Source organism: Neoarius graeffei, chromosome 15 (genome assembly GCF_027579695.1).
Source record: "Neoarius graeffei isolate fNeoGra1 chromosome 15, fNeoGra1.pri, whole genome shotgun sequence".
NCBI lineage: Eukaryota > Metazoa > Chordata > Actinopteri > Siluriformes > Ariidae > Neoarius > Neoarius graeffei.
Genome location: NC_083583.1, coordinates 65,668,586 through 65,692,746, shown reverse-complemented (window position 1 = coordinate 65,692,746; position 24,161 = coordinate 65,668,586). Strand labels below are relative to the sequence as shown.

At 38.4% G+C, this 24,161-nt stretch overlaps 1 protein-coding gene across 1 annotated transcript; it reads left to right on the top strand.

The window, feature by feature from the left end:
• Window positions 1-762: 762 nt before the first annotated feature.
• On the top strand, window positions 763-23,851 carry LOC132899048 (atrial natriuretic peptide receptor 2-like). Its single transcript, XM_060940694.1, has 23 exons — window positions 763-801; window positions 1,337-1,445; window positions 2,911-3,043; window positions 12,624-12,747; window positions 13,206-13,310; window positions 13,482-13,584; window positions 13,717-13,862; window positions 14,084-14,156; window positions 14,325-14,469; window positions 14,547-14,633; window positions 14,911-15,054; window positions 15,148-15,269; window positions 15,375-15,519; window positions 17,689-17,737; window positions 17,832-17,939; window positions 18,234-18,353; window positions 19,069-19,162; window positions 19,821-19,908; window positions 20,029-20,168; window positions 20,318-20,470; window positions 21,637-21,735; window positions 22,000-22,091; window positions 22,865-23,851. Exons 1-23 carry the CDS (start codon window positions 763-765, stop codon window positions 22,967-22,969), a joined length of 2,523 nt encoding a protein of 840 aa, XP_060796677.1. The 3' UTR covers window positions 22,970-23,851.
• The last annotated feature ends 310 nt before the right edge of the window (window positions 23,852-24,161 follow it).

The following is a 24,161-nucleotide window of genomic DNA, read 5'->3' as shown; positions in this document are numbered from 1 at the left end:
TGTTGTCTTTGTACTATTTTCAGTGAAATAAGGGTTTTCATGATTTGCAAATCATCATATTCTGTTTTTTATTTATGTTTTACACAGTGTCCCAAATTTATGGAAGTGGAGTAGGATACAGTTTCGAAAAACCTTTTCAGGAAATGTTTCCTCAGGAATAGAGACATTTAATGTCAGATTATCCAAACTGTAGACATAGAATTCATTTTATTAATATAATCATATAATATCAAACTTAAAAAAAAAATTATTTTCATAAAAATACATCAATTTCTATAAAATATTGTATTTTTTTAATCAACATTTACTGCCAAACCAGTGGCCTTTTTGCTGTATGCCTCCATATTATTTTTGATAAAGATGATGTATTGATGACAGGGTACTGATATCAAGTAACATGACCTGGGAACTTAGCCAGCCCACTCTTCAGTGTTTCCCACTGAAATTACCCCCCAATCACTGCTCCTCCCCAGAGCCTGAGAAATGTTTGTATCTCCCAGAATACATAACCCATTTAAGGGTTAAAGAGTACTATTTTTTTTTAATATATGGTCTTGTATTAGTTGAACATTGGTGCTTGTGCGGGCTGAAGGTCAGTTGTGTCTCCTTGGGAGAGTGGACGTGACTGTGGATTAGTGTGGGTTCTTTGCCTGATTGAATAATTGGAGGGCAATCAAGGAGCAAAACCAAAAGTGGATAGCAGTCAGCAGTTGTTTATCAGGTCAGTCTTCACCAAAAACCCACAGTGATGAGCAGTTTACAATGGCTCTGTACTACATCCTGGCTTTCATCTTCTTCCTGGTAAGAATTGCTTCAGAATTTTTTTTTAGTTTAGTGTGATTAAGTTGGGCTAAAATATCTAAATAGGACAAATAGGTAAATTATTTTTGACACAAATAAGCTATTTTAGATATCATGGGATATATTTTTAAGACACTGTTTTACCTATAAATACAGATTTCTCTTCTGAGTTACTGAGAAAAGTCCAGTACAGCATATATGATTAAATTGCTTTTGTTCCTGTGTCAGAAACACTTGTGGTGAGAATGAAGGGTACCTTAGTGAATGCGTCTTTGTGTCCAGTATGCTGCCAGTGACAGAGCAACCTTATTTCATTATAAGGGTTTTCATGCAGAGTCAGCATGAAGGATGTTTGATGCATATTTTCTCTTCTTTCCTAGCTGTGATACTGTTTGTAAGTTCTGTATTGTGTAACTGTAAATATATGCATTATGTGGTAGATTAACAAAAATAAATTAACTGGCCTGCAGGGAGTGTCTAAGCGCGAGCCCATGCTCTCTTTTGAGTAACATAACAAAAGTTATGATTTCATTAGGTTTCTCTTCAGGTTATGGTAGGTGAATGTTGGCATGACTTGGATAATACAGAATATGACTGCTGGCCAATAATCGATCCAAATGATTACAACATGATCAGCTGTGGTGGTAAGTGCAACCTTTTCAGATAAATTGTATAAGTATTCTTGTAAATTCTTGTAAATTCTTGTAAATTGTAAAGTATATAAGTATTCACTTATTTGACTCCGTACTACTTTGAACTATTTGGGGACTATTACTGTTTTGTTTCTCTTGATTGTGAGAAGTATTATTGCCTTACTTATTATTTATTCCCTGATCTCTTTGGCAGTTTGTGAGGTGACTAATAAATGTTTCTGATGCACTGTTAACTTGCATACTGTAAATAAAATCTAGCATAAAGAGCCACACTTTACACCTGAACAGGACTTTTTCTTACAGCTTAGACCTCCTGTTTGTACCCAAACCTATAACTGTGCCAAATACAAATGCCTGCATGAACATCCCTGCTTCATCCAGGCAGAGCAAACTGGCTGTAACTGCAGGAAAATAGCTAACTTATTTTAGCAGAGAGAAAATGATCAGGTATCAGGCAAAAAGTAAAGTAACACAAATTAATTGATAAATTTATTTGGTCAAGTAAAAACTGTCGATCAAAATGCAAGGTAATTAAAATTTGACTTCCAGACAGAAGTTTGATGTTTAAAAAATCAAAACAATGAACCTTAATATGCAAGGTGAATGGCTCATTATTTACTATTTAATTTTTGTCATCAAAAATAAGCCAAAGAATAGCATGTCACAGGCTTGCTCATTGGGGATAGATTAGGGATAAAATTAGCTCATGTTTTAAGTCGTTCAAATTCTGTAAAGCTGCTTTGCGACAATGTTTATTGTTAAAAGCGCTATACAAATAAACTTGATTTGATTTGATGTCACACTTGCGCTTGCATCGACTGACTGTCGGGTGCGCTCCGGACAGTGCGTGGGCCAAGCAGACTCACACGCACGCCGTAACGACTCTGCAAAGTATTGAGTTGATTAGTGACACTTTACCGAGTGTATTCTCATAGTGATCTCCTGATTCCAGTTCCTGTTCTTTGATTCTGCTTTTGTCTGTGCCTTTGATAGTCTGTTTGTGCCTCACTCGACTATTGCCTGTTTTCACGTTTCTGATTTTGTCTGCTGTTTTGGGTTGTTTGCCTGTTGTCTCTTTTTATTAATAAAACACTCCTGCACATACATCCAACTCCCAACCTGACAACATCAAACTTCCTTACTGTATCTCCATTCCTCTGCTCGAGGTTTTAACTGGCGGTGAAAACTGAATGTGTCTCCTTTACAAATACAACAAAAAATTCTTTATGATTAGAAAAGTTCCTTCACCAGATAGATCACAAATAGTTTTCATAATAAACATAAGTCAAAAGCCAATAAACATTTTTTCAGAAGGTTTAATATTGCACAAAATTGTACCCTTATGTTTTCTTGAGAGGATCTTGTATTGTAACTACATTTGATGTGTCATGAAAGTGAAAACATAACATGAAAATTAAGAGGAAAAGAAAGAAAATGTCATTAATTCTTTTTACAGGGTTAGAGATGGCCTGGGTGCAGCGTCCTCCAGAGAAAGTCACCGATGGGGAAGAGTTTAATGTTACATATTCTGTCACAGCCTCAGAATCCTTTTATGAATATGCAGTCAAAAACAGGATCCTACACTTCAGGTGATTAATAAGATATACTCACTGGCCTCTTTATTAGGAACACCCATCCACCTGCTGTTTTATGCAGTTATCTAATCAGCCAATCCCTTGACAGCAACACAATGCATAAAATCATGCAGATACAAATCAAGAGCTTCAGGTAATGTTCACTTCAAACATCAGAATGGGAAAAATTGTGATCTCTGTGACTTTCACTGTACCATGGGTGTTGGTGTCAGATGGACTGGTTTGAGTGTTTCAGAAACTGCTGATCTCCTGGGGTTTTTCACTTACAACAGTCTTTAGAGTTTACACAGAATGATGCAACAAACAAAAAACATTGAGTGAGCAACAGTTTTGTGGGTAGAAATACCTTACTGATAAAAGAGGTTAGAGGAAAATGGACAGATTGGTTCGAGTGGCCAGGAAGGGTCAAGGTCAAGGCTTTTTTTTTATTCTCATTTCAACCATATACAGTTGGTACAGTACACAGTTAAAACGAAACATTTCTCCAGGACCATGGTGCTACATTAAACATCACAGGACTACAAATTTACATATAACAACATAAAGTGCAAGAGCGCAGGGAGTGCAAACGTTGCAGACAATAAACTACACACAAGATAAAGTGCAAAAACAACTAGCACAAAAAGACAGTCCAGTGCCAACCACTACCAGTCCCTGATAATATGCAGAAATTGAGGTAGCATATGTAAACAAAATAAATAAATGTAAACACTGTATGTGAGAAGCATTGTAAACATTGTAAAAAGTGATGGTGCAATGTTCTTCACTGTGCAAAGACTGCAGTGGGAGTGGTGTAATCAACAGTCTGTGTGCATCATTCCAAGCCCTCAGAGTCTGATGGCATGTGCGAAGAAACTGTTACAAAGCCTGGCTGTGAAGGCCTGAATGCTTCAGTACTTTTTTCTGAGTATAGTAACTCATAGCAACTCTTTACAACCATGGTGAGCAGAAAAGCATCTCAGCATGCAACAGCAAAAGTTCACATTGGGTTCCACTCCTGCCAGCCAAGAACAGGAATCTTAGAATCAAGAACAAGTTCCTATTAACGTGGCCGGTGTGTGTATGTATGCCAGTCCAAGTCAATAACTGAAATAACACACCAAAATACTTACTTTTTGAATGCTTATTTAATTGTGGTAGCATATTCTTGGTATTCAATATTAAAGACATAGAAAACGTTGCTCGTGGTGCTGCAGAATCCGTTTCAGTAGGTTCATCCATCCATTACCCGTAACTGCTCATCCTGTGCAGGGGCAGGGGCAGAGGTGGGTAGAGTAGCCAAAAATTGTACTCAAGTAAGAGTATTGTTACTTTAGAATAATGTTGCTCAAGTAAAAAGTAGTCGTCCAATTAATTACTTGAGTAAGAGTAAAAAGTACTAAGTGAAAAAACTACTCAAGTACTGAGTAACTGCTGAGTAACTTTTGTTTATTGATCAGGATGTCATAACAGGCAGAGATTTCATATATATTTCACACATAAACTGTGTGTGTGTAGTTCTGTGTATTAACAATAACAACAAGAAGCTCAAGGCAGTCTGCACATAAACCATAACACTGTGGGTGTGCATGCATGTTCACTCCATGAAGTGACTGTTCAGCTTTAACAGCAGCTGGCTCTCAATTTTGCACTGTGAAGCTGTGACCTTTTAGCTGTGAACAGGTGAAAACAATAATAAATTAAATATTAATTCAATCTTTACAAAGTAACATAAAACAATGGGTAGAGGTTACAAAGAAAAAGGTAGTCTGCACATAAACCATAACATTGTGTGTGTGTGCACGTGTGTGTGCATGTTCACTCCGTGAAGTGACTGTTCAGCTTTAACAGCAGCTGAACATCACACGTAATATCTCCTCGTACAAAAAAGACTGGAAATAATCCTGTAAGATGCGATCGACGATGTTAATCCTTTCATCTCCCAAAAAGTTGTTTACTGGATCCATCTCACAGAGGAGTTAGCAAGTGGAAGTAACAAGCAAAAAGGTTGCTAACTAGCTGCCAGTGCCCAGCTTGGCTGGGTGGTGGTGGGGATTACTAGCAAGCGGTCAACTAACAAGCTAATGTCCTTCCTTTTGTGAACAAGCACTTAGACAAATAATAAAACAAATCTCACAGAAAAAAAACACCTAAAGTCTTCACAAATCCCTCTAATCCACAACAAATTCAGTAGCTTGAAAAAATGGAGATTTCACAAACGATATGTTATGCGTTTTGTTATTTAGTAAGTTTTCACCAGTCTTCCATTCCCAGTTTTTGACCAGAGCCGTGTACAACTGTAACGCTATTGAGGAGCTGACATTAGGCGAGCAACCTTATTTTCATGAGCATTTTTTGGTTTCACATCAATAAAAAGTGATTGGGAAGTGAATAGTGAAAAAGTGAAAAGGAAGATTTTTTGTAGTTTTATTTCTTGGTTCTCTGGTGTGTGTGTGTGTGTGTGTGTTATCTTGCCGTCTGAGGCCGCAGTGCGTCAATACATTTCCACAAAACAATGTATTTTACAGTTATTTATGATGTTACAACATGCCTACGAAGACAGCCAAAAGCACATAGCCTACTTACCGCAATGTGTTTCCTCAAATTCGACGTTGAGTTTTTATAAGCTGAAATGTCCACTGGTTTGGGGAGACATATGTGACACCGCATAACATAACTATTATTTTTTGTTGTTTGGAGAGTGAACATGGTTTGTATGTGTGGCCAGGGGTGTGCCTCTTCAGCTTGATGAGAAACGCTGGCCGTTGTCTCTGCCATTTTCCTTCTGCTTCCGTGCTCTTTTCCACCTGGACTGCTCTTGCCGCGGGAATTTTGTGTGCGGGCGCGCGCGGCGGCTTGGCTCTGTTTGATTGGCGAAACGGAGTTAAACCATAGCTCCTCCAACTATGGCTCTGGCTGCTACATTTGATCGGTGAGATGCTGTCATGTGACAGAGCCTCTGCTGGAAGTCTCGACAAAACATAAACAAACAGACCACGCATCGCACGGATCAATAAAAATAAAGTAGCGAGTAATGAGCAGAATATAGCCCAATGTAACGGAATAAAAGTACCGCTTCTTCTTCACAAATATACTCAAGTAAAAGTAAAAAGTATGCTGCATTAAAACTACTCTTACAAGTACAATTCATCCAAAAAGTTACTCAAGTAAATGTAACGGAGTAAATGTAGCGCGTTACTACCCACGTCTGGTCAGGGGCAAGATGGAGCCTATCCCAGCTGACAATGGGCGAGAGACAGGGTACACCCTGGACAAGTCACCAGGTCATCGCAGGGCTGACACATAGAGACAACCATTCACACTCGCACCTACGGTCAATTTAGAGCCACCAATTAGCCTAACCTACATGTCTTTGGACTGTGGGAGAAACCAGAGCACAGTATGGCCCTACGGAAACAGCTGAACACAAGGAGCTTGAACTAATTACCATAATTATGGAACTGCGTCACACCAAGATGGTGACACATGGAAAACATCATGACTCTGCATTGATCTTAGAGAGTTTTGAGTTGCAGGGATGTAATTTGTGGTTGACATTTGCGAATAGATCCATGAAACAAAAGACGAATATATCTTTTCTCTGTTATTGCTTTTGTGTTATCATTTCTTTCTCTATAAGATCAAAACAGGTGTATAACTACATGCTGGCTGCCATGGAGTTAAGCTCATCCATTCTCAGGCTAAGATAGCTAAGTGCTAGCTAGAATGACTGAGTTATCTATCCTGAAAAATTATGTCATCTAACCTTGCTCTATCTTGCAGTTAGAAAGGCAGGCTTTTCTTCTTTTCCACTGGTTTTTAGTTGGTGGGAGAGCGGAGTCTGCCATGTTTGCCCATGCCGACTTGTTTTGGTAGGTCAAACGCCCCATGGTGGTCACATGATATTGCTGCTCACTTGCTTCAGCAATCTCCAGAATCGTAAAATGCATGACACATTTTATCTCGGCAAACATTCTCTCACAGGATGCACTGTGTGTGTGTGTGTGTGTGTGTGTGTGTGTGCAGCAGCAAAACATCTCAAAACTCCAATCGCTGTTATAGTGGGGCTGTTAGAAGCTCTTATTATCAGAAGAATTGTGCACAAAATGGTGGTCACATGATATTGCTGCTCACTTGCTTCAGCAATCTCCAGAATCGTAAAATGCATGACACATTTTATCTCGGCAAACATTCTCTCACAGGATGCACAGTGTGTGTGTGTGTGTTTGTGTGTGTGCGTGCAGCAGCAAAACATCTCAAAACTCCAATCGCTGTTATAGTGGGGCTGTTAAGCTCTTATTATCAGAAGAATTGTGCACAAAATGAAAAAAGCATGAAACTTTCAGAGTTTGTTCTTGAAGGCATAAGCTTTAATTTGAGACGTGGAGGCATTCTCAGTTTGACCTCTGGGGTCAGCTAGAGGTCATTGACCTCCATGATGGCACATTTCTATGCATGAAATTAGAAAAGGCTGTATTTTAACACCTAAATGTGATGTAAGTATAAAATAAATGTGTTTTTCCATGTTACTGGGCATGAAAAAATCATATATAATACTGATATTCCTCTTAGGGGTAACTTCAGGGGTCAGGTAGCGGTCATTGACCTTTTGAAATTTGAAGTTTCTATGCATGAAATTCTAGACGGGTGTATCTTAGGATCTAAATGTGATAGAAATGTGAAATTAATGTGTATTTCCTTGTTTCTGACCATGAGAAACCCATTTTTAATACTGGTATTACTCTTACAGGTCATCTCTGGGGTCAGCTAGAGGTCACTGACCTCCAGCATAATGCATATCTATGCACGAAATTAGAAACAGGTGTATCTTAGGTTCTAAATGTGATAGAAATGTAAACTAAATGTGTATTTCCATGTTTCTGGCCATGATAAACTAATTTCTAATACTGATATCATTTTTATAAGTCACCTCTGAGGTCAGCTAGAGGCCACTGACCTCCACGATAATGCATTTCTAAGCATGAAATTAGAAACAATCTATCTTTGGATTAAAATGTGAAATACTGTAAATGTAAAGTAAATATATGATTCCATGTTTCTGGACATGACACAACTCATTTCTGATAAGTAAAACATCTCCAGTGGTCACAAACTATGTCAGAAGCTGAACACAGTTGCCCCATTTCCATTGATAATTTCAAAGTGAGTAATGTTTTGGAGCATTTGCTCTCATTTGCACTAGAGTTGAAGAATACAGTATATTGTAGTTTAATTTTCAGTCATTTTAATGTTGGACATTGATAGGGCAATTCTAAATTCACAGGAATAACTATATGTCAGTCTAGCAGAGGTAGAGATTCAACGGAATTTTCATGTTCATTCATGTTTTGTGTGTAGCCCATTATTTTCCCACGGTTCAGAGTGGGGCAAGGGGTGTGGTTTTCCAGTGTTCTGTTTTCAGTGTTTCTGTTTCAGTGTTCTGTTTTCAGTGTTCTGTTTTCCAGTGTTCTGTAGTTACAATTTGTAGGCCAACATTGTAATCCCCAAAGGTCAAGGCCCTTAGAATAAATGTAGATACTATAGTGATTTTAAAATGTTCTTTATGGAACCTGTTCAACTGTTTACACTGCATTTAGAGTTTTGATTGTAGTTCGAGTTTTTGATTAGTTAAAGTTTATAATTTCTGACAAGTTGAAGTATATTTCTGTCATGTTCATATTCATATGGAATTGTTTCTTACAATCCAAAACACATGAGATTTTTATATAGATTTATCAAAATGTGGGATGTTTCCCAACCTTGCCTGTTCTCCATGATGTTGACCTCTCAGAATGATATCAGTATCAAAAATGGGTTTCTCATGGACAGAATCATAGAAATACAAATTTAGTTTACATTTCTATCACAGGGCGGCACGGTGGTGTAGTGATTAGCGCTGTCGCCTCACAGCAAGAAGGTCCTGGGTTCGAGCCCCGGGGCCGGCGAGGACCTTTCTGTGTGGAGTTTGCATGTTCTCCCCGTGTCCGCGTGGGTTTCCTCCGGGTGCTCCGGTTTCCCCCACAGTCCAAAGACATGCAGGTTAGGTTAACTGGTGACTCTAAATTGACCGTAGGTGTGAGTGTGAATGGTTGTCTGTGTCTATGTGTCAGCCCTGTGATGACCTGGCGACTTGTCCAGGGTGTACCCCGCCTTTCGCCCGTAGTCAGCTGGGATAGGCTCCAGCTTGCCTGCGACCCTGTAGAACAGGATAAAGCGGCTAGAGATAATGAGATGAGATTTCTATCACATTTAGAACCTGAGGTACACCCGTTTCTAATTTTATGCATAGAAATGCATTATGCTGGAGGTCAGTGACCTCTAGCTGACCCCAGAGATGACCTGTAAGAGTAATATCAGTATCAAAAATGGGTTTCTCATGGTCAGAAACAAGGAAATACACATTAACTACACATTTCTATCACATTTAGATCCTAAGATACACCCGTCTAGAATTTCATGCATAGAAACTTCAAATTTCAAAGGTCAATGACCTCTACCTGACCCCTGAAGTTACCCCTAAGAGGAATATCAGTATTATATGTGATTTTTTTCATGTCCAGGCACATGGAAAAACACATTTATTTTACATTTACATCACATTTAGATGTTAAGATACAGCCTTTTCTAATTTCATGCATAGAAATGTGATATCATGGAGGTCAATGACCTCTAGCTGACCCCAGAGGTCAAACTGAGAATGCCTCCACGTCTCAAATTAAAGCTTATGCCTTCAAGAACAAACCCTGAAAGTTTCATGCTTTTTTCATTTTGTGCACAATTGTTATGCTTAACAGGCCCACTATTAGGGTTTTGCTGGGATTTGAACCTGGTTCACTGGTGTGATAATCCAACAAACCCCCACTAGGCCACCAGGGGGATGACTCAATTGCAGCGGCGTGAGGCGGAAGTAGAAAAGTATCAAAAAGTTTATTTACAAAATGTACAATCCAAAGCAAAAGTAATCCAAAAGCTCAGAAGATAAAGGGAAAATAAAAAATATCCAAAAGTTCAAAGTCCAAAAATAAGAAAAGAAAAGGCAAAAATGCAAACGCTCAGAAGATCTCAAAAAAGGAAAAAACAAAATTCAAAAAGGTCCAAAAAGAAAGCAAAGTACAAAAACCGCAAGGACCATGGAACAGAGGGAACTAGCACTAACAGGCATAGCATAGGAAAAAGACTCCATGACAAGGGAACAAACAGAGGGGTATTTATCTCATCTCATTATCTCTAGCCGCTTTATCCTTCTACAGGGTCACAGGCAAGCTGGAGCCTATCCCAGCTGACTACGGGCAAAAGGCGGGGTACACCCTGGACAAGTCGCCAGGTCATCACAGAGCTGACACATAGACACAGACAACCATTCACACCTACGGTCAATTTAGAGTCACCAGTCAACCTAACCTGCATGTCTTTGGACTGTGGGGGAAACCGGAGCACCTGGAGGAAACCCACGCGGACACGGGGAGAACATGCAAACTCCACACAGAAAGGCCCTCGCCGGCCCCGGGGCTCGAACCCAGGACCTTCTTGCTGTGAGGCGACAGCACTAACCACTACACCACCGTGCTGCCCGAGGGGTATTTATACACACACTAATTAAGGAACAGGGCAGGGCAGGAAACAGGCAATGAAGACAAACACAAAAACACAGTGGCGGCCTCTAGAGGCCAAAACAAACATGACAAGATGGAAATAACAGCGGCCTCTAGAGGCCAAAACAGTCCCAGTCCTAACAATCGCAGTAGAAATAGAACATTTTGCCCAGAATTCAACTTTATAGTCAGCACCTTACAACAAAGATTTTGAAAGAGAACATTGCATTTTGTAATTTGCCAGCACTGATACTTTTTCAGATCATATCCAGACTTTCTGATCTTGAAACAGCTTTATTTCAAAATGTTTAAGGAAATCTACTCACTATGTGTCCCACATAGGAAAAAGTTTAACAGGTCTTCCTGGTTACATTAAAAAAAAAGAAATATATATATATTGCATATAACAGCATATATTTTGATCTTTTTTTCACTTATTATTTTACATATTTCACATGTGACAGTATAAGACACTGTTTTGTTAGCAGTGAAATTTAACTTTTGCTTTGTCTTGCTGGAATAGAATGCTGTGCGTAAGTATTCATCTACCTTGAATTTTTCCATATTTTGTCTTAATTGGGATTTTTATCATTTGATTTGTACAATATGTAGAACATTTGATGGTGCAAAATACTGTATACAGTATTTATTGTGAAAGCCAAATTGACAATACAAAATATAAGCATTGGTTGCCTGGTGGTGCAGTGGTTAGCACTGTCACCTCACAGCAAGAAGGTTCTGGGTTTGAACCTTGCAGCTGACTGGGGTCTTTCTGTGTGGAGTTTGTATGTTCTCCATGTGCCTGCATGGGTTTCCTCTGGGTGCTCCGGTTTCCTCTCACAGTCCAAAGGCATGTGGATTAGATCAACTGGCTAGTGTAAATTGCCCATGTGTGTGAATGGTTGTTCACCCTGTGATCGATTGGTGACCTGCCCAGGGTGTACCCCACTTCATGCCCGACGTGAACTGGGATTGGCTCCAGGTTCCCCTCTGACTCTGGTGGATAACTGGTATAAATAATGGATGGATGGTTGTCTGGTTGCTTAAGTATTGCTGTCATGTTGGAAGGTGAACCTCTGCCTCAGTTTCAAGTGTTTTACAGATTGCTATACATTTCCTTGTAGGATTGCCTTGTATCTAGTTCCATCCATCCTGTCCTCAATCCAGTTTCCCAATTCCTGGTGATGAAAAATTAGTTCAAAAGGAAGGGAAAGAGGTCGCACTATACATACAGATATTTATTCACACAGACGCGTTTTGGCGTGTGCCTTCCTCAGTGTGCTGCACACTGAGGAAGGCACACGCTAAAACGCGTCTGTGTGAATACCGGTAAATATCTGTATGTATAGTGCGGCCTCTTTCCCTTTCTTTTGAACTGACTATATGTTAGGCCAGCACTCTCAGAATTTATAAAAATATATTGAGTGAAGCCTGCTCCTATCCTTATGCACGTTGATGAAAAATTATCCCACCATCATCATGCTTCACTGTGCACAGTGAAGCATGATGGGTATGATGTTCTGGGATGATATGCAGGTTTGGGTTTTTACCTTTTTGCCAAGATCAAAAAGATAATTTTTGGTCTCATCAGACCAGAAAGCCCTTTTCCACATGTTACTATCCAAGTGTCAGTGTTCATTACTTGTTAATGTTACTTTGTGTATTAATGCTGAAGTTAAATTTGTTCATGTTAACTAATGCATAATATAACGTCAACTAAGAGAACATTAATATAAAAGCTTACCCTTTCTAAATAATTTTTAAAAAATGATAAATATGGGAACTCCCACTCCAATTTCCTGTTCGCTGCAACTCCAATCAAATACTGTGTATAAAATACAAGATCTTCAGAATGACTTCAGTCATGCCCTTTTGAATGCTGCCCCCACTTGATAGCTTTGATTGCACACTTAAATCAAGAAAACACAATTCATTTTTAAATAGCAACCATCCAAGCATGGATCCCAGCCTCATACCAGATATTTTTTGCATTTCTCTTACAGTAATGCTTCAGAGGCTAAACGATTTTGCTATGAACATGAATGTCCGTCTAACTGGAACAACGCCAATGAGCACAACTGCTGCGTGTATCATGCCAACATCCACTCTTGTCCCCTTGCACTTATGGTTAGTCAGTCATTATGTGCTACTCTTAAGCATTGCACGTACTGTAAAATATAAACTGTTCATTTGCTAAGAAAACATTTTATAAAAATTCACTTTCAACCAAAAGAAGCATCTAATATTGTATAATCGTACATACAAGTATTATTGGGGAACAGAAAACTTTTTTTCTCTCTTTTCTTTCTTTTTTTTCCCCCTTGAAATCCTAACTTGATATCCAGTCAAAAATGGCTGAAGCTTGTAGTTATACATTGACTTAGGTGAGATAGTTTGTAGAATTTGTTTGCTCAGCATCCAGCACAAGATCAGAAACTGGAAGAAAACTGTAGGATATGACCCAAAAACACTTTATAAAAATATGCATGCATATCTGCACCAAGATAGTAGAGGGATTGAATTAACTTTAATCATTCGAATACCCTAATATTAAAGGCACCATAAATTGCTGTTTACTGTCACAGAGAGGCAGAGGGATTTGTGGTCCTTGGATCCCAGATGATGGCGAGATTGTCACTCATACGGTTTCTAAAGCAGGCAAGATGAGCCAACTTCTGTGGACCTCAAAGGTGACCCAAGAGCCTCTGTCTTTGTGCTCATTTGTTTGTGTTACTTTGACTTTTAAACATAATTTAAAAAAAAATTCCAAGAATGTACATTATATTAATGTTAGTCGACATGTGATGAAAACAATATTTCTTTTCTATATTAACCAAGCCTAAATTATTCTCATTGCACAGGTGGTGCTTGTGCACTTGGGAGTCACATCAGTCATTGCTCATATCAAGGTAGGACAGATGCATGCTGCACTGGAATCCAAGGTGCTTGTCGTTAGTGCCCAAGGTTGGTAGTATTTACATTATGTCCATTATAATGTTGGAAGTAGTAAATTACAAAATGTATAGTTTTTTTTTTTTTTAGTATAACTTTTTACAACAGAATATATATATGTTTTTGTCTATCTCTGTGGGACAGTGTGTGGAGATGACATCTGCGAGTTAGAGGAGAGCTGTCTGACATGCCCTGCAGACTGTGGTGTCTGCCCTATGGCCATGTCCATCAAGGTCTCCATTGGACTCCCGGTAGCCCTAATCTGTACTGGCTTCATCTTAACTGTAGTGGTGAGGAAGCTCATATTACACATCTGTCAACATACTACAGTATAATTGCATTCATGAAATAAATTAACAAAGCAATTTCGCTTTCCTCATTAAAGAGCTTTGTGATAATAATATAAAAAAAGCATCTTATGGAATACCCAGTAAATCAGCATTATAATACCATTAGCAGTATTATATATAAATTCTGTGTTTTTAATCATTACCCTATAACCTCTCCATAGTGGCTGCAATATCAAAAGCAGAAGATGTTTTGGGATGAGAGCTGGATAATCAATTACAATAATATCATTTTTGGTGAGCTCTTACAGGACCATAGTCAAATCAGTCTGATAAACGGAGATTTTATGGTCTGTCTTTTAATCAGTGCATAGAAACACAGTATAACTGATAATTTTTCAGCCTTCTTTGGCTGCACAATAAAAAAAAATTATCAAGATAGTGACAGCTGTATGGTGCTCATAGGCAAAGCATGCTACATGGGCTTCTGTAGCACAACGAGTCTGCAACCAGTGAAGAGCAACTCCAGCATCAGCCGGGCCACAGATGTCACAGTGTGCACAGTGGTGAACACCAGCTTCAAGCCAGGTTTCATTCAGCCAGGCGTCTAGTGAGTAGTAGCAAGTTATTGTATTTTCATGTGGTCTCACGCAATACAGAATACAATCTGCTTGTCTTTCTTGTTAGTGATGGAAGGACAGTGGCTGTGAAACACATCCAGAAGAAGCACTTCACTCTCTCCAAAATAATCCGGAAAGAAGTGAAAGAAGTAAGGTCAGTAGTCGTTAATGGTTAATAAGCCTTAATATTCCTACTTTATGATTTTCCAAGTAGGCCTGTGTGCCAGTGAATGAGTTAGGAAGTATAAGATGCATCACGAAACATGGGATTTCCAAACCTTATTATAACTCAGTATACAAATGTAATAAAATCTGATGGGATATGAAAGTTTGTGATTTAGAAGTAAAATATTTCTTTCATATCGCATTCCATTCATGGCTCCATTTGAGTCCTACAAGTCTGTTTTCACAAAATGGTTGTTCTCAATTAGGGAACTAGATCATCCAAATCTGGCTAAGTTTATCGGAGGCTCCATCGAAGTCCCATACATTTGCATCATTACAGAATATTGTCCTAAAGGAAGCCTGGCTGATGTTCTTTTGAATTACGATATTCCTATCAACTGGGGCTTTCGGTAAATCCTTCATTTTTTTTCTCAAATATTCTAATAGAAGTAGAATGTGGTACAAAATGAGCGCTTTTCATCTGTTTTTCTGTTTTTCTTCAGTTTATCATTTGCCACTGATATCACCCGTGGGATGGCTTATCTTCACCAGCACAAAATATTCCATGGACGACTTCATTCGCACAACTGTGTTGTTGATGATCGCTGGGTCTGTAAAATATCAGGTAAAAAAAAAAAAAACTTTCCCTTTTACTCAGTGGTTTTCATGTTCTAGAAGAAAAATGTCTCACAAGTCATGATAAATACCAAATTCATCCATGCTCACACAGACTATGGTTTGATGGCCTATCGAAAAGAGGACTCGGAAGTCCTAAGCAGCACTTTCCATTGTGGAAACCTCTGCCGCATTTATTCTGCACCTGAAGTTTTGTTGGGTAACACTAGCACCAACACTGCTGCAGCTGATGTGTACAGGTGAGAATTATGTACATAAACTGCATGCAGACTCTGAAATGTGATAACATTCTCTTCACTGATTTACATTTGCCATAAAAAGTTGGATCAATCAATACAGGGTATGTATTACTAAGTTGATGAGTCTTTGTTTTGTTTAAAGTGCAATTTGTTCAATACAGGGGTAAATAAAGACTGTCTGAATGTAGTATGGACTTGCATCCATATTAGATTAGCTATAGGAATTATCGACTGGCATTTATGAAAACATGGGTCATGGCCAAATTCACGTGATCTGAAATTAAACTGGGAAAACAAAACTGGACAGCACAGTAGCAGGCTAGCTGTTGTTGTTGGCTGAGCTCGGCTTACTCTCTGTGTGTAGTGTTTCTCATGCTTTCCTCATGTCTATATTGGTTTCCTGCAGGTTCTCCAGTTTCTTTCCAACCCACAAAAAGTAGTTTGGCTACTCTAAATTGCTTCCCAACCAGAGTATATCCCGCTTCATGTTTAGTGTTCCTGAGATAGGCTCCAGATTCAACTTGACCCTGATTAGTCAATTTAGTCGATTTAATTACTGAAAATTAAATGAATCAAATATCACCATACTTCGCATTTGGATGAAAGTAGTGTCTCCCTAAATGACCAGGAGGTTCAGGGTAGCTTGCCCTAGTCTGTCATCAACATCACCGTTCCGATACATTCTACTTTTTGACCTTGAAAAACTCAGCTGTGGCGAGTATTCTATATTTACAGTCCTTGATTTAAAACATATCAATTGTTTCTGTTTGCTTCTAAATACATTTCACTTACGCCCTTCAGTCACATCTATGCTACCAAAAGCAGCCAAGTCAAAATGTTTTTACAACAAATTTTGGTACTCTGGCCCCCTTTTTTAAACCATTCGTACAAAATCTTGGGGTAACGTTTGACAGTGGGCTTAAATTTGATAAACAGATTAGTTCTGTTGTTAGAACAAGCTTTTTTCAACTTCGTCTCTTGGCCAAAGCGAAGCCGTTTCTCAGTCGGTAGGATCTCGAGAAGGCAATTCATGCATTTATCAATTCGAGACTGGACTATTGTAATGCCCTGTATGTTGGCCTCAGCCAGTCTTCAATTTTACGTCTTCAACTTGTATAGAATGCTGCGGCCCGATTTTTAACAAGCATGTCTAGACGTGAACACATTACTCCTGTGCTGTCATCACTCCATTGGCTTCCAGTCCATTTTAGAATTGATTTTAAACTTCCGTTGTTTGTTTTTAATGCCATCAATGGCCTGGCTCCCTCTTACTTGTCTGAGATTTTAACTATTCATGATCATGGTAGGGCCCTGCGTTCTTTGGGTCAGCTTCTGTTAGAAGTTCCAAGGTCGAGATAGTGGGGTGATCATTCTTTTGCTGCCGCTGCTCCCAGACTGTGGAACAATCTGCCCCCCGACATTCGCATCACTATTGATCCCGGCCTTTTTAAATCAAAGTTGAAGACCTACTTTTTTAGATTGGCATTCAATCCTGACTAGGGGAGTCTTGTTTTTGAGGGGTGCTTCGTTTCGTCCGTTTTATTTCATGTACTTCTGAAAGGCTGTTGGTAATCTGCAACACGGTGGCACCTTCTGCAGTCAAAACCTGTGTTTTTATGTGTTTTGGTGTTCTGTTTTATGGCTTCAATGTAAAGCACTTTGGGTACCTTTTGGTTATTGTAAAGGGCTATATAAATAAAATTTGATTGATTGATTGAACATACAGCCATACACAGTATACCTCTGCTAACATGTCTTTTATATATATATGAAAAATAACAAGTAATATCACTATCTATGACTTATTGCATTGTAAATACTTTGAAGACTTGAGTCAACATTAGTCATGTAATTTACATCTAATGTATTGAGTAGATTAACTTATAGAAAATAATGGATTTTTTAAAAAAAAAGAAGGTGCCATGCTTGCACTTCTAGTACATTTTTGTTGGAAATATACTTTACCAGGTAAGTACCATACAATAGCTCAGTCCAGAAAACTCAATATTTGGTTTTACAGTACATTAAATATTGTTATCACTAAAACACACACCTGAAGAGAGACAGCATCCTGAGTGTACATCCTGGAGTCTCCTAAAACAAAGAGTAAATAAAATACTGTTAATGGTCTGAAATCAATATTTTTCTTTTTTTTTTTTATGTCTGTAGCTATTCCATTATCTTGGTGGAGATAGCCACACGCAGTGACCTTATCTCAGTAAGTATTGAGGAGTAGCGGAATCAATATCAGGCAAGTATTAGGCTGTGGATGGTAACTGGTTGTTGTTTTTTTTTTCCTGAAATTGTGGCAGGCACAAACCGAACCTGTGAAGCTTGATATTATGTGGCGCCCACCTCTTCCTGAACTGAAAGCTGGGAAATCAGACAGTGATTGTCCTAATCAAGTGGAGTACTGTGAGGTTTGTTCCTGATTATCCAGGTGGTGCAAAATAAAACAGAACAACTGTGGTTGATGACATGAAGAAAAGGTCGACCATGTCACATTTAATCATAAATTCACATTTGAAACATAAAAAAAAATGTTGCAAATTCCAAAATTCAATGTATTATATAGCTACACAACATTGTGGATTTAAACACATTCCCTTTGGCAAATAAAGAATTTGCTCTGTGGCTTCTCTGATATTGTTCATAGATTGCATTGGGGGGGAGGGGGAAGCTCACTTCATCTCTGTGCATTATCATAATTATAGTTGATTAAGAAGTGCTGGTCCCACAGTGTCACCACCAGGCCAACGTTTGAGCAGGTGAAAAAGATGCTGGATAAAATGAACCCACACAAAGTCAGTCCCGTTGATATGATGATGAACCTGGTAAGCATCTATAATATAACACAATTAACGGCATCTTATTCAATATTTAAATAATATTGGCTGGCTTTTTTTGTGGTATATCAGCTAGCATAATATTGAACAAGTCGAAGACAAGTAGCTGAATAGAATATATCTGATATACCATGAAAAAAAATTATTATTATTATTATTATATGATGGAACAATTATAGATTTTACAAAAAGTTAAGAACAGGGTTGACAAATTGTCAGTCATTCACTAGCATGGAAGTTTTACGTGTAATACGTATCTTATGGCATTTTCAGTTCACTGCAACAGTTTACAGTTTACTGTGGGTGCCGCTGTCGAACAAAGAAATGCTTCTGTGCATGCACAGGAGAAAACTTTCTCATTGAATATGCGCATCAGCTCCAACATGTGATGTCATGTTGTCTTAACAACCATACATTATCGTAAACCATGTTCAACGCTCATTCTCCATTGGGTAGAGTGATGTAATACACGTAGGATAAGCGATATACTAACAATATTGCATGCTATCAAACCAAATTAATGAAACCTGCTAGAAGGGAATAGAATACTTGTTTTTATTCCATTGAAAAAGGGTCCCGTATGTAAAATAATGTCCAGTATTGCAAAGAAAGTATCAACCTTCACATATCATTTTTATTTCTGTTGATTGCCAATGTAAATATTACTGTCAGTTGGAATAATATCTTTGTATTATGCTTCTAGATGGAAAAATACAGTAAGCATTTGGAGGCCATTGTTGCTGAGAGAACCCAAGATCTTCTCCAAGAGAAACAGAAGACAGACCGCCTGCTTTATAGTACATCCAGAGTGCTTTCTCATTAGTCCTCCTTCATATATCAAGCTAGAAGGGCACTTAGTAGAGTGCATATCACCACCAAGCCACACATTATCAACATCAAAATCAAATCACTTGAACCTAGGATAATGTTAAAACTGTACACCAAATTTCACAAAAATCCATTCACTACTTTTTGAGTTAAATTGGGAACAGGCCAAAAAAAAAATCCTGGCTCTGCATACATATCTGGATTTGCATCAAAATCTAATCAAATTGTTCCATGGCCTATGGTTCACATTTCCTAAAAATTTCATTAAAATCCATTCACTACTTTGAGTTACATTGGGAACAGACAGACAGACAAACAAACAAACGACAGCGAAAACATCTCGACCAACTTTGTTGGTGGTTGTAATTAAAGCAAGCATGAAGCTCCTAAAATCACTTGTTCATGTCTCACCAAGTGTTGTTCTACAGTCGCCATCTAGTGGAAAGATAAAAGCTTCTTTTGTTATTCCAAGTTAGACATGAGGTGTTTATTTTTGTCAGTCAAGAGAACCATTGTAGGAAATTGCTTTGTAAAGCTTAGACAGCAACACAGTTAAATAAATTAATATAGTCCTAAGTTTATATTATTCTGCTTAAGAAGATTAATTTTGATTTCATTATGTGATAGGTATGCTACCTAAACCAGTGGCTGATGATCTTAGACAAGGACGCACAGCGGAGCCACAAAGCTACACTAATGCTACTGTTTATTTCAGGCAAGTAGCATAATAATGAGTGATCAGCTGGTACTGTTAAATAAAGGTCCATGCACAAGTGATAGCTAAGTTTGATCCTTCTACATAATTACTTGTCTATAACTTTCTTCTCTCGGGTAGTGACATAGTAGGTTTTACTCAGCTATCTGGCTCCAGCACTCCCCACCAGGTAGTGGATTTTCTCAATAAACTTTACACCACTTTTGATGACATCATTGACAACTATGACGTGTACAAAGTGGAAACTATTGGAGATGCATGTAAGTCTGGCAACAAGAATATTTTTGCTACTTTCATCTCTACCCATATGAGATGATTTCCTGTTTTCATATGACTGTAGATAAGATTATATTCAGGTACTGACACCCTTTATTTATTTATTTATTTATTTATTTAACCAACCTTTCAGATATGGTAGTATCTGGTGTACCAAATGAGAATGGCATCAATCATGCAGGCGAAATTGCTAGCATGGCCCTGGATTTGATCAGCATTTGCCATGCATTTAAAATCCCACACAAGCCTACTACCCAGCTGAAGATACGAGCTGGCATACACTCAGGTCAGTATGTTTTTACACTAATATTATCTCCTTGAACTCCCTCTACAACAGACTGTTATACAACCCTCATAGTGGCTTGTAGAATCCGTTGCTGAAACCACTGTGACTCACTGGTTTACAGTATGTCTTTATACTACATCTGAAGTACATGCAACCAGTACTTTTATGGCATATCTTCATAAACAGCCCCAGGCATTGTTATACTCTAGAAATGTACCATGCCCTTATTGTCACATGACGGAACTAGATTCTGTTTCCTTTCAAAGAGTAAATTAGCATTCACATTTTATTTGCTTTAACTGCCCAAGTTGACTTTGTATCATCAACCTTTCTTGTGTTATTAAAATGGTTTCTGTTTTGCAGTCAAGGAAGTCAAACTGGTCTTGGAAAATTACTTCTCTTTTGCGTATTTCCCTTAATCCAGTTGGCCAGTTATCCAATTTTGTGTCAGTAGTACTATGCATAAATCATGCAGAAAGAGGTAAACAACAGTTAATATTCGCATCAGATATCAGAATGGGAAAAGGCTGTTGTCTAGAGTTTACACAGAATGGGTGATGTTTATCCAACATTCAAATGTCCAGTTTTGATGTGTCTGTGCCCACTGTAGCTTCAGATTAAAGTTCTTAGCTGATAGGAGTGGACTTCTGGACCTATGTGGTCTTTTGCCTTTGTAGCCCATCTACCCCAAGGTTTGATGTGTTATCTGTTCTGAGATACTTTTCTGCTCACCATGGCTGTAAAGAGTGGTTAATTGAGTTACCGAAGCCTTCCTGTCAGTTCGATACAGTCTGGCCAATCTCCTTTGACCTCTCTCATCAACCAGGTGTTTCCTTTCTCAGAACTGCCACTCACTGCATACAGATGTTTTTTTTTTTTCCACACGGTTCTGCATAAACTCAAGAGACTGTAAAAAATCACAGTTGATCAGCAGTTTCTGAAAGACTCAGACCAGCCCATCTGGTCTGCCATGTCACTGAGATCACTTTTTCCCCATTCTGATGTTTAATGTGAACATTAGCTGAAACTCTTGACCTGTATGATTTTATGCATTGTGCTGCTAAGACATGATTGACTGATTGGAAAATTGCACCAGGTGTTACTATTAAAGTGGCTGGTGAGTGTATGTATAGTAGCTACAGCAGTGTTTGATCTGGCCTTTACAGGGCCTGTAGTGGCTGGAGTGGTTGGCACCAAAATGCCACGCTACTGTTTATTTGGAGACACTGTGAACACAGCATCCCGCATGGAGTCCACCTGTGAAGGTAACTGAAACAAGGGTCAATGTTTTACATACACGACAGCCACTGATACTATGTGGTGTGTGCTTTAATGACTATTATACACTGTTAATGTGGACAACATAGGTTTCAGATTTACATTCATCACTGACAATTTAATAAAAATATACACGGTTGCACAGTTCTTAATATTTTTTTCTTCATATGATTACCTACGGGGTAATTTAATACATTTATCACCTTTTTCACAACAATACTTTTACAGTGTCAATCTCATACATCTTGCAGCTTTAAAGATTCAGTGTAGTGAATCTACAGCTGATTTGCTGCACACTATCGGAGGATATGTGTTGGTCTGCCGTGGCACTCTGAATGTGAAGGTAACAGCTTTCACTGATTTTACTTATTTATTTTTTAAATATGAGGGATATTTGAGAACAGTTTCTGTCGCATTTAGTGCTTGGTTTAGTATTTTGGGGTTATGGTGGGGGAAAAATTAAATTTAAAAAGTGGCCCACAGGGTAGTATTGCATTTGACTAAAGGTCGTAACTGGTAATATCCAAAGTCTGATTCGGAAAAAACCCAAAGAAAGTGCTCCCTCAACTTGAAATTCCTACTCAGGATGATCTCAGTAAGAGATATTTGCGAACAGTTTCTGTCGCGTTTAGTGTTTGGTTTAGTATTTTGGGGTTATGGTGGGGAAAAAATTAAATTTAAAAAAGTGGCCCCACAGGGCCACTCAGGAACACAGGATGATCTCAAGTCAGCAAGTGATATCAAATCAGCATGGCTCCTCACAGCATCAGCAGTAAACGGTGTGGCACTTCTTACCTTTAAACGAGTATTTACTTTAGCTCAATCAACATCAAGATATGTTTGCTTGTTAAATCTATAACAGTGACTATACAGATTGCTGTTTTGAAGAAGAAATTATACATCATTCATCACAGTTAGCTGGCTCGCTTGTTGCTAAAAAAAAGAAAAGAAAATGGAGGCACCCACGTTTTCTGAATTCCCATAGCAAGTAAATCCTGCCTTCAGCTGGCTTCTACAACCACGTTTATTATCCACCCACCTTCCTTCCCACCAATGTTTTTCTATGTGCTGTAGTATCAGTGGAGATTTACTGTTTGCCTGTTCTTTGTTTTACAGGGCAAAGGGGAGATGACAACATGGTGGCTAGAAACAAAAAGGGGCCCCACAGATCTACTTAATGATGATGAGCAGCAGAAAGGGCCTGTCCCAGTTAGCAACTAACCACAAACTCTACACAAGTTATGTTCATTGTCATGTTCTGTACAATAGTAGTGATGTTAATTGTCATGTTGGTACGATGATTATGTAAGGTATTGTAGGTATATACTCTGTATGTATGTGATTTACTATTAAAACTATGAGGTGATGTTAATGTATTGGAAGTAACAACGTATGTAATTGTCATTGTAACATTCTTGGATTTGGCAACCTCTGTGGAAATATTGCTTGAAGAATGACATGTTTTGTAAAGGTCAGGGTGGCCATGCGCAAACAGAGCGGGACCATAACAAAGTGAATCCCCGTCACCTGCAACAAGCTCTTCTCTTTCCGTTTTTCCATTATCTGTAACCGCGTATCCTGTGCAGGGTCGCGGGCAAGCTGGAGCCTATCCCAGCTGACTATGGGCGAGAGGCGGGGTACACCCTGGACAAGTCGCCAGGTCATCGCGGGGCACTCTTATCTTATCTCTATGAATGTCCCTTTCATTGTCCTTCTCTTAGGAAGTACTAGCTTGAACACCATTTACACCACAGGATATTACAGTGGTTGGCATTTGTTACATTGCCACAATACTGGAGGAGCCAAACCATCTTGGTTGTGGTATAAGGACTGATATGTGATTAACCCTTACAAAACTGACAGCTCCAACTTTGAACAACACTTTAATGCTTTCCAAGGTGTCTTTCAGCAGCGTAAACACCAAGTTTTAGACTGTATTTTTGCTGTTTTGTTATAATGATAGTCAATATCTTTTTTTTTTTTTTAAGTTTCATATACCAGCTTTTGGTCTTCTAAAATGAGGCACATTTCTTAGTGTCATTGTGCATTTAGAAACAATTTTCCAGTGGTTGACTAAAGTATTTTGTTAATATGTGTTTACAATTTGCCTGATTATTAACTGTGATGTTAAGTATTGTAGTATTCACGTACAGCTTATTGATAAAGTTGAAAATTGAACTGATTGATTATGATGGCATGTTGTTGTAATTACATTAAAAATTTCTGATCTGTAGACTATGCTACAATGTGTCACAGATATTATTATTATTATTAGTAGTAGTAGTAGTAGTAGTAGTAAGAAGAAGAAGGTGGTGCAATATTCTGTGCCTAATCATTATTTCACAAACAGGTACCATGTAATTTTTGTTGACTCGTAATTCCAAACTGCTTAAAAAATTGACATTGTATGTCT